This window comes from Corapipo altera, unplaced genomic scaffold (assembly GCF_003945725.1).
Source record: "Corapipo altera isolate COAL_440 unplaced genomic scaffold, ASM394572v1 110, whole genome shotgun sequence".
In the NCBI taxonomy this organism is placed as follows: domain Eukaryota; kingdom Metazoa; phylum Chordata; class Aves; order Passeriformes; family Pipridae; genus Corapipo; species Corapipo altera.
The window spans coordinates 1,505,301-1,516,541 of record NW_020884960.1 but is presented as its reverse complement, the minus strand read 5'-3'; the positions used below and the strand labels follow the sequence as shown (position 1 = coordinate 1,516,541).

At 57.0% G+C, this 11,241-nt stretch overlaps 1 protein-coding gene across 15 annotated transcripts in view; it reads right to left on the bottom strand.

Moving 5' to 3' along the window:
• The window catches only part of CHD6 (chromodomain helicase DNA binding protein 6), an 88,437-nt gene that overhangs the window by 36,074 nt on the left and 41,122 nt on the right, over positions 1 to 11,241 (bottom strand). For all 15 annotated transcript variants that reach the window (XR_003531013.1, XM_027663951.1, XM_027663948.1 and 12 more), the window contains 6 exons: positions 8,382 to 8,881; positions 4,543 to 4,681; positions 3,867 to 4,016; positions 997 to 1,062; positions 551 to 609; positions 87 to 204 (listed from right to left, as the gene is read on the bottom strand). Coding sequence is in view for 14 of the 15 variants with exons in the window: in XM_027663948.1 (XP_027519749.1) it covers positions 87 to 204; positions 551 to 609; positions 997 to 1,062; positions 3,867 to 4,016; positions 4,543 to 4,681; positions 8,382 to 8,881 (1,032 nt within the window). In the remaining variant the exon portion in view is untranslated. The remainder of the gene's footprint in view (positions 1 to 86; positions 205 to 550; positions 610 to 996; positions 1,063 to 3,866; positions 4,017 to 4,542; positions 4,682 to 8,381; positions 8,882 to 11,241) is intronic.

Below are 11,241 nucleotides of genomic sequence, written 5' to 3'. Positions count from 1 at the left end.
CAGGGGCAGCACTCAGCTCCTGGCCTGCTCAGCCCCTGCCCTGGGCTCAGGGTCGTGCACTGCTGCTCCCCGTGCTCTGCTCTCACCTCTGTAAAAATATGTTTCATCTGAGCCTGCTTGTTCCGGAAGCGCTTTATCTTCTGGGAGATCCTGGGGTCCTTCTCCAGCTCCTCCAGAGTTGCCCACTTACAGTGGAGATAGGAGCTGCAGGGGAGGAAAGAAGTCACCAAATGTGACCAAAAGGCCTTTGGTCCCAATCCCATCCACCACACAGAGCAGCAGGGATCTGCTGGTGATCCAGAGAAGGCCCAACCCACACCTATGGCACCCTAAACTGGGGAAAGCTGTGGCACAGGATCAGGCCAAGAGCAAGCACTGAAGATGCTGCAGCTTCCCTGCTTCCCACCACTATGGCTGGCTCAGGAGGACAGAGGCTGGAAAAAAGGGATGCTGGGCCTGCAGCTAGGGATGGGACAGAGGTGGGAGCGTGCAGTCCTTGCTCCTGCATGCACAGGGCCCATGGCAAAAAGCATCACAATACCACACGTACAAGTTCCTGTACTTGACGTAGAACTCCTCCGTCTCAAATGCCAGGCCTCCAGGATGAGCCTGAAACCAAGGAGAGGCAGCTACAGTCAGAGCCTGTGCAGAAACTAGGGAGGCGTGCTTTGCGACCTGGGTGCAGGCAGCCATCCCCTCCCTGGCCACAGACCCCAGGGACTGAGCCCCAGGGATGGTGAGGACAGCCAGGCATTTGTTGTGCTGCTGCCCCAGAGGCGTAATAGCCCTTGGGAACATGGTGTAAGACCATCCTTGACCATGGGGGACTCAAACACCTCCTGGGCATCAGCCCAGGCCTGACTCCTCTCCAGGCTTTCTGGTACCCAGGACAGGAGAGGCACCACATTGATCCATGGCCCAGAAAGGCAGGCACACCCCAGCACTCCACCGTGAGAGCAAGAGCAAGGAAAAGCAAGCAAGGCAGCACCAACTCACCTCCTTCTGCACCATCCTGGAGGCAAGGATCTTCTCAATGATATTGGCATCATCCTCAGGAGGCTCCTGGGGACAGGAGAGGAGAGCTGTTTTCCCAGCTCATCACATGCCCTGGCACCTCCCAGCACAGAGCAGCTACTTGCCCCTCTCCCAGTCCACCAGCTGGGCAGACAGAGCTGGCACTGGGAGCTGGGAGAGCTGTGCCTGGGGAGCCCTTGCTGGGTGTGAGGGTGTAAGTGCTGCCTGCCCAGCTACACTCACCCTCTGCCCGTCCTCCCTGGATAAGTCAGGCCACAGCATTGTTGAGTTTGCTGTATGGGTCCTTCCAGTTACACCAGGGTAGCTGGAGAGGGTGGCAACTCTCCCAGAAAAGAGGAGGGAACTTGGGCACTTCTGCCCTGAGACCCAAGGAAGGAAAAACATGCACGTTTCTGCTCCCAGGCACTCTCCATGCCAGATCTTGGACATGCCTTGGCCTTTATACAGCTCCGTAGTGCTGTATGGCCCCAAGGACCCCAGGAAAGCAGGGCTCTTGAGCCCTGCCACATGCACCCTCTGTTGCCGCCACCTGCCTAAAGCCTCAGGACACAGGCAACAGCATCTCACCCTACCAGTGTCCATGCAACTCTTCCTGGCAGGCTCAAAGTGCTGCCTCCTTCCCTCTGCAGGCTTCAACTCTCCCCTGAGGAAATCATCCCTTGAGGCTGCAGATCCCCTCTGCTGGCACCTCGGGCTCCCAGCACAGCCCCTCTTGCTGAGTACATGGGCTTTGCTGGAGGTGCCCTAACACTGCCCTGCTGTCAGCCCTGAGAGCAGGGAGGGGGAGGCTCTCCTGGTTGCATCTGTGCCAGGACCAGCCCCACCAAATGCCAAGGGACAAGAGAGCTGGGCTTGTGCCCGTCTGTGCTGGAGAGGAGAGGCACGGGAAGACTCATGGGAGAGGACACACACCAAAAATATGGAGCTTGCTTGAGCATTAGAAATATCAGTTCTGCCCTGTCTGGGAGATGGTACAGCAGCAGGAGGAGCAAAGCGCAGAGCAGAAAAGAGAAGAACTTTGTTCATCCCCTTCAGATGGAGGTAGAACCTGGTCCAAGGCAAAGCAGTCCTGAGGTGTAGCTTTGCAGACTAGAAAGATTCTCAAAGAATGGCTCAGGGCATGCTGGGGAGGGACAGACACATGGGGCATCCCACACCACTCACCTGAAAGTGTCTGGGAAAGCCAAGACCATGCCTGGGGCCACAGCAACCCTTCCATCCTCAGCCCTCAGCTGACTGCTGCCTCGGCACTACCCTTCTGTGCAGGGTAGGATGCTGCACCCAGCACCACAACACAGTAAGCAGGGGAACAGCAGGTCTGACTAGGCCCTTAGCAGCCATCTGAGGCCCAGAGTGGGACTTTTGTCCTATTTGAGGAGCTCTGCCCCACACCAGAGTAACATGGCTGAAGGGAGCGTGCAGAGGTGCTTCCACTGCAGACACTACGCAGTGCCCATTCCCCCGTGCCCAGGCATCCACCCTGGCACTGCTGGGCTCTGCTTGACCCTGCCTGGCACAAAGGGTTTGCGTGAATATGGTCAGGGACACACCACAGCCACTTTCAGTGTCCTAGAGCTTGGAGCTCCCACACTGCCCCACAGCCCTTACAATGGTCCATGGCTCATTGCTCGCTGCCTGAAGGCTGCTGGAGGAGCCCTGCACTGCCCCACAGAGATTCTGAGGACTGTGGCCAGGACCCAAGGGGAAAGGTGCAAGCTCAGGCCATGGAGAGAGCAGCATCACAGTCGCAGCACTCACATCCTACCCTGCCAGGTCAGTTCTGACCCTGGGAGCAGCCATGGGCAGGCCCAGCTGTGCAGGCTGGCCAGGCCCCACAGCAGCCACCCAGCCTGGCTGCTACTGGACAACAGCCTTAATAAGTCACCTGGAGCAGGACAAACCGAGGTGGAAGTTCAGAACTGAGAGGAGAACAGAGTGGCAGCTCATACCTATCTGCTGCTTTGAAAATCTCACTTGGAAAGATGAGTGCCAGAAGCCCAGTTGGGACACAGCCCCAGGCAGAGCTGAAGCAGCACTCGCAGCACGTCCCGTGGGTCCAGGCCAGGCATGGACCATCAGGCCAGAGCTTATCTAATGGCTGAACAACAGAGCTGACTAATACCCACCAAAGCTTTGGGAAGAGGGGACTACAGAGGGTTACAAGAACACTGTGAAAACAACTAGTGACCGTTATTAATATCTGGCAGATTTGTTAACGATCAGAAATGGAATGAGCTGCAGAACCCAACACACAGTCACAGGCAGGCAGGAAAGAGCCGCCAGCACCCACCAGGAGCCAGCACTGAACTAGTGGGCATAGGCAGCAGGACAGCAAGGCTCAAACTGCAGTAGCACCCACTGGTCCCCGCCACGTTGCCCGGCAGATCAGCTCAGCTGGCAAGTGTCAGGCTGGTATTGCTTTGTTCCAAGGCACTGATGGAGAGCAGCGAGGGCTGAAAATGATGACCTGTCACCTACAAAGCCCTCAGCTGGCAGAGACAAAATAATAGATTAATCATAGACAGGACCTACAGAGACCAGAGCCAAAGGTGTGCATGGGCAGTGGTTGGGTCACTTCTTCCGGGACGTGTCCAGTTATGTGACATGTTCCAGACGTCCTGTTCTCCCAGTAAGAGGGCAGCAGGCAGACCTGCACACCTCCCTTGCCCATCTCACAGTTCCTGCAAAGCCAGCCTGCACCCCTCCAGACAGACACACTCTCACCCCATCCTTGAGCTGGGAGCCCCTACTTTCCTGATCATCATCACTGACACCCCGGGACACGCTGCATGAGGCAGATCCCACACCCCCCGTCCCACACCCAGCACTACCTCCGCCTGCCATGCCAGAGTAGAGGCAGAGAGCGCGGAGGTTCGCCCAGCTCCCAGCACAGCGATTGTCTCGCCGTCATCATCCACAACCTTGAAATCCAGGTCCTCATTGTACTTCCTCCTCTTCACCTGCCGTCCGGAGCGTCGTTTCTGTACACGGGATGAAAAAGGCAGTGCCAGGGGACACAGGCAGACCAGGTATCTGCCTCCCTGCTTGAGAGGCAGAGAGAAAGCCCCAGGGCTGCTGGATGTCCAGGCCACCCCCTGCCCTAGCAGGACGGAGGTGGTGAGAACTGGCTCTCCTTGTAGATAACTCCCCACCGTGGTGCTGAGGTCTCCATCCTGACCCACACAGCCCCATCAGTCCCCAGGGTGTGAGGCAGAGGAGCCCTGCAGAGATACAGAGCACACAGCTCCCCAGACTGCAGGGCCAACCTGCCTCCTTGGGCTGTGCCAGGAAAGGGGAGCTCCCCAGAGTCATGATAGAGAAGGACACTCAAGGCTGAGGGACATGCACCTAACCCTGGGCCATCAGCTGACTTCAGGCTGACAGAAGCTGGCCTTGGAGCCACACTGCTGAACATGCTCTCTGACCACTGCACTCAGGGGCCCAATTCTTCTCCCACTCAAAGGCAGCTGGGATTTCCCCAATGGCAGCAGAGGGCTTTGGACATACCTGGCTGTCAGCTGACTCTGCAGACTCCTCTGGGCTCTGTACGGATGGGCTCAGCAGATCCTGATCCAAATCCAAACTGTTTGCTGGTATCTCATTTTTCCTCTTCCCTTTCTTCTTCTTCTCCACAGGGGTGTCCTTGCTGCCAAGGCAGACTGATAGTTAGATCCTGTCCTAGGAATCCAAGGGGAGAGCCAGCAGGCACAGGGCTCTGCTCCCAATGGATCACCCAGAGGCACCTCAAGGCTCCTGGGGCCTCCCCCAGCACTGGGGACCCCCAGTTTGTGATGCTCATTGATAACCACCAAGTGTTTCTCCATCCAGTTCCAGTACTGGGATGAAAGGGTCCACCTGCCCTGCCTGGGAGCTCTCACCAGCCAGGGGAACAGCCCTACAGGGGCTGTAGGAGTTGGGGTTCAGCTCATGGGGTCCAGTGCAGGCACAAAAAGGACGTCCCCACCACAGACTCCAGCAGGCCAGGGCAGCAAGGTGCCTGCTTCGATCACAGCACTCCCAACACTGGCCACGCTGCTGGCCAACTCCTGTGTGTGTCAGAGAGCCCTGCCAGCAAATCAGTTTACCCCAGTAAACCTTTATACCAATGCTGAGGCACAAGCTGCCCCAGATCATGGTTTGTCTTCCTGAGCCATAGCACTGAGTCCCCTCCTGAGACAGCAGCTGACAGACACTGGACTGTGCCTCCAGCCAGGGGAAGTTGAGCCCTGTGATGGCCACGAACGCTGCAGGTCTCACTCCCAAAGGTGCAATGGCCCATCACAGCAGATGGTTACAGAGGGGATTTGGGCTCTGCTCCTGTGAATCCCACCACCTCCCTGAAAAACAACCGAAGACGAGCCCAGTCCCATGGCACACTCTCAGGGTAAGGGCCACCTGCAGCCCCTGGCACCCAGCACAACCTTCCTGTGCGAGGGAATGGGACCAGGACACACCAGGTAAGAAACAACAGCTCCCAACGTGCCTGTCCATCCTTATCCTCTGCAAGGAACACAGTTAAGGGAAAGGCTCCAAAGTGCTGGTACCTGTCCTGGGGCTGAGTAATACCCCCTTCCTCACTCCCAGCCCTGCCATCCATTCCCTCCACATCCCAGACCTGCACAGTGTCAGAGGAACAGTTAGTTTCAAAGCCATGTCAAGGTTTTAGGTCCATTTAACAGGAAAAATCATTGCTTGCCTGGGACTGTCAAAAAGTAAGGGTAAAAGTCTGCTGTTCAGGTCAAAAATGCCCTGGCCATGCATCCACGCTTGAATTAGAGACCCTGAAAATGCTCTGTGAGCACTGCTTCCACTGAGCAATAACTCCCAAGATATTGATTTGTAAGTCACAATTAACAACTGTTTCATTCATGAACCAGTCATTTGCTATGATTAGAAATAATTTAGAAGAAATTATGCTACCATTATCTGCCACTTAGAGGACTCCCAGCAATCATTCCATCTGCACAGAGTACTGACCCTGCCTGCTGCTCTCCCCTCCCCTCCCTGCACTGCCAGGGGCCCCCAGACACCTCCCAGCTCCGTCCTGGGCAGGAGGCACAGCGGGACACACAGCTCTGCTCCCTGTACAGCTTCCACCTGACACTCCCACAGGTGGGTTTGCTGGGGGCTGACCCAGAGGGTGAAGCAAGTCTGAGATGAGGCTCGAAAGAGGCTGTGGAGGCAGAAAAGCTGCAAGGAGGACACATGAGCTGGGCTTTCCAAGCAGCAGGATTGGTACTAGGTCTTCCTGAAAGGTGCAGGTGAGCAGGAGGAAGCACAACAGCTCAGGTTCCACTGGGACAGAGCATTAGGAATGTGCAGAGCCCTGTGGAACTCCCAGACTCCCACAGAGGGTTTCTTCTGGCTGCATGATGTGTTACAGTCATTTTTTTTAAATGGTCTGTTTTGCACGAAGTGGCCTTTTCACCAGGGCTCTGCTGGTGCCCAGCACAGCAAGTGGGTCATCCTTCAGCCCCTCCTGGTACACGCAGCCCCTGCCGTGCCCAGGTAGGAGGGCCAGGGTTTCCAGCTCTGCAGCTGGGCTTACCCTGCCACGACCCCATCTCTAGCAGGGTGTCCTGTCCATGGCAGGTCACATGGTCATGGGCTGCCCTGTGACCCTTGATGCCTTGTGAAGGTACTGCTGGCAGCCACAGGACCTGCCAGGGTGGCAACAAGCTCCTATGAGAGCACAAGCCTCCATGGTCTCCTCTTTCCCAGGTCTCTCCTGCTTTGGTCGGGTCCCACAGTTCCCGCTGCACAGGCAGACCTCTGTGAACTGCCTGTAGGGCAGGTTCTTACTGGTGGAGCAGAGGTGTTAGAAGGAAAAGCTGCTAGCTGCATCCCTGATCCCAGGACCCTCCTTGTGAACCAATGCTGCATTTACATGGGCTTCATCCTTCCCTTTCTTGCCCCTCTCCTTCCCTCTCCACCTCCATCTCCCTGCTGCAGCCCTCATTGGGGCCTGGAGGAGCCCTTTCCTCACCCTCCTGGCACTGTCCATTTGATTCATCCATCCCCTATCTTCTCTGGCTCACCAGCCCAGGACAACGAACACATGCGGAGCCCCAGGCTCGAGGAAGACCAGAAGTGACAGCACTGCATGGCTCAGGGAGCCACTGGGGACATGGCACCCGACTCACCCTGGTGAGCTCCCCACACCTCCTCCTGCCCACAACCAGCCCACACCAATGGCACTAAAGGCCCCCCTGGTGCTGGCTCTGCAGCCCTGGCCTTTCCAGGATCTGGCTGTCAGCGAGCTCTGAAGAAGCAGGGCTGTGGAAGACCCAGGGCTCAGTCCTTGCCCTGCACACATGCCCTGGGCAGCCATGGTGGTAGGAAGGTGGGCAGATCCCACAGACCGGAAAAGTCCATCCCGGAGACCATTTCCAGGGAAGTGTCTTCAAGAAGATCTACCAAACTGATGTTTTGTAACAAAGAATGATTTTGCTGAAAAATTCCCAGCTGGCTCCTGTAGTAATTGCATTTACAGTGCAAATATATTCAGCTCATGGATTGTTTACAGTACATGAGGAGGGCTCAGTTCCAGTTGATGGGCCTGCTTTGTACAGGACTCTCCAAAACCACTTATTCTCGCCAGTCCACAACAGTAAACCAAATGACAGCGGTGCTGTTGAGACCTGCTCTGCTATGTGCACACATCCCCAATTAAAAAGAAATCAGAGCTTCTGTCCAATCAGCCTGTTAATTAAAAGGATGAGGAATCAGCAGAGGCGGCTGCGCTGGGCTGTGCAGTACCAGGGAGTCCTCAGGCCTCCCCCCACCGCTGGCCTCGGCTGCCAGCACAGCTCCACAGCTGCAAGGAGGGACAGCTCCTGCCACCCAGGAGAGGGAGCCGGGATGGGATGCGCTCCACCATCCTCCCAAACCTGAACTGAGGGAAGGCACACTGCCAGCCCCTGGGTGTGCGGGGAGCCTCACTTGCACAGAGCCCAGGGTCATGTTTTTCTCACTCACATACACTCTGCCCCAGCCCCAAAACAGGCATGACAGGCCCTCTGCCACACAGCACTTTGCTGTCCTGGCGGGACACCACCCTAAGGTCCCTTTTGCCCCAGGACACTTGGTATAAAGGTCACACCAAAGAGAGGCCAAGATTCTTTGGTCCTCTTATGGATCTGGGGTCTCACAGGGCCTCATCCCCAAAAGGGCACCTGTCTGTCCTGCCTGTGCGTGAGCAGAGCTCACCCTGGCCTCCCAACTGGCACGTCCAGCCTGCAGCACAAGCAGCCTGCACATGCAGTGCCACTCTCTGGGCTGCAGCTCCTGCAAGCCCACAGCCCTGTCCACACCAGGCACACAGACATGGCCACATCACCACCCACCTGCTCTTCTTGGGTCTTGCTCTGGGGGCAGGTTCGGCACTGCTCTTCTTGTCTTTAGGCTCCTTTGGGGCTTTGGGTTCCCGAGGTTTGCGGGGCTTCTTGGCCACCTCCCTCTGTTTGGGCTCCTTCGGCTTCTTGGACTCCTTCGCCTTTTTAGGCTCTTTTGGTTCTTTAGGCTCTCTCCTCCTCTTTGGTTTCACCTCCACAGCTGCTTTATCTCCCCCTTCCTGTTCTCCCAGATCCTTTTTCTTCCGTTTCTTTTTCACCCCTGTGCCCCCGCCCCCACTGTCCTGCATCCCATTCTGGGTGCTCGTCCGCTTCTGGGGAGTCCCACTGGGCTCCTCCTTTGGGCACTGGCACTGGCTGCCCGTGTTCGTGGCCGTCACTGTCACCTGGTGGGGCACCTCGTCCTGCTCCTCGCTGCTGGCAAAGGTGTCCTGTGCCTTGCACTCCCAGGCAGACGACATTGGGGAGAGGCTCAGCGCTTTTAAGGTCAGCGGCTGCAGAGAGAACAGAAAGGCAGTGAGTGAAGCAAATGGCACAGTTGGAAACAGCAGGTGCTGCGGGTGGAACTGCAGCCCCACGAGGCTCCAATCCCCCAGTGCAGCACAGCAGTGTCCCTCAGCACATGGGGACTACGGCTCATGGCCACCACGGGCAGACACAGCTCAACAGGGAGGACATCCCTTCCCTGCCCAATGGAAGTGACAGATAGAGGCCTTTTGGCCTCCCCACCAGCCCACGCAGGTCCCAAGCTGGCCCCAGTGTGTGCCCCAAACACAGTCCTGCCTTTGATCGGACACTCCAGACCTCACTCTGCTGAGGCCAGAGAGACCCTTGTGCCTAGGCCACCTCCTGCCTGTTGCCCAGAGACAGGGATTGTCCCGACAGGGCAAGGAGAGGAAATTAAGGATGCCTTGCAGCCTGCAACAAATGGACACCAGCTCCATATGGGGCAGACCTTGGGGCAAAAGAGGGTTAGACTGGCACCTCTCCCAGGAGCTGCTGAGTGCTGGGGCTCCCTCCAGCCCAGGAGAGCAGAGTTGCCCTTCCTGCTACAGCTTCACTTCCTGAGAACTTTCCAGCACTGAACATTGAAAGGAATTCAGCTGCCTCCCTGGCATGCTTGGCTACGGCAGGCACGACCAGACAGCAGCATTCAGGGGCCCAGCTCTGCTCGAGTAGCCTGGTAAAGGCCCAGGCTCATGAGCAGCGACCTCGGCTCCTTGAGAGCAGCCCAGGCCAGGGGGCTGGCAAAAGACAGCCCAAGGAAGGGAGCTGTGGGTGACAATTCACAGTTGGAACAAGAAACATCTCTTACAGCAGCTGCCAAAGCAGGAGAGAGCAAAGGTTGCACAAAGGACTGGGCAGAAGCGCAGTTGTGTGCAGCAAGGACGGGGAGAGGAACAGGTCATGCTCAGCTTCAGCTGCTCAATCGGTCAGTTCCCATCCCCAGTGCCTTGGCACAGGCAGCACCTTGGTCAGCCCACTGCACGCTCTCCTCTCTTCCTGTGACCAGAGGCCACTGGAGAGCAGCTGAGGCCATGGCCAGAAACGATCCTGTGTGGTACTGCTGGGATATCTCCAGGTGCCCAGGCAGGTCTCTGCCCACTGCCCTGGCAGCAAGAGCAGTCTGAGCTGCTCCTCTGACCACACAGTGGCAGAGCAAACCCCACAGCCCTCACAGGAGATGGCAAACCTCTCACCCACAACCACCTGATTAGCTCCTCCTTTTAATGCACGGCTCAGTCATGAGCAGAGAGAAGCAGCAGCCACTGCTGTGCTGGCTCATTGTGGGGCTGGCAAAGCAGCACCAGACCAAGCCCAGCAGCATGACCAGTGCTGGAAAGCTGGTCCTGCGGTGGCTGGTGGCTGTGTCATGAGACAAGACATGGGCCCATCCTGCCAGCCTGGAGGTGGTACCTCCTCGTAGGGAGGCTGTGGGGCAGCAGGTGAGTGGCCCAGGAGGCACCGGGCAGCACTGTGCCTGTGGGGACAGGGGCAGTGCTCGCCCTGGCACCCCACACCCACAGCTGCCCCAGGCCAGGGGTGCTGGTTCCTTCACAAGCCACTTCCCTGGTGCTGAGGTGCCAGTGCCTCTGGCAGCAATGCCTAGCCCTGCAGAACCCCAGCACCATCCAGTTTCTCAGGTACCTCAGAGCTGTGGGAGAGAATGTAAATCTTTACATCTTACAGGCTGAGGGCTGGAGCCCATCCAGGGTGGTCTAGACACAGGGTGCTTTGTACACTTGGATTTCTGATTTGGATTAGATAAAAGCAGTAAATGAAACAGACTGCAAGGGGGTAACGCCCCTGCAGCCACCCGTGAGTGGGGCTGCAGGCTTGGCTGGCATTGGTCAGCATCCCTGCCTTGCCTGCAGCTCCCTGCAGTGCTCTGCCCTGGCCCTTGTTGCTGTCTTGGGATGGGGGAGAGCAAACATACCACCACATGGACCAGCCATCAAAGGGCACCCAAGCAATTGATGGGAATATATTCTGGGCCAGGAGAAAATGAGCACTATAGATGCTGCCTCCAAGCCCACTGGCTGTGCAACAAGATCAGTCTCAGCCTTGCATTCCTCAGATCTCACAAGCTGAGGGTCAGCTGGAACAATTTAGAATCATAGAATCACAGAATGGCCTGGGTTGGAAACGACCTTACAGATCATCTAGTTCCACCCCCTGCCACGTTGCTCAGAGCCCAATCCAACCTGGACTTGAACACCCCCAGGAGTGGGGCAGCCACAACTTCTCTGGGCAACCTGTTCCAGTGTCTTACCACTCTCACAGCAAAGAATGTCCTCCTAATATCTAATCTAAACCTACCCTCTCTTAGTTTGAATCCATTCCTCCTTGTCCT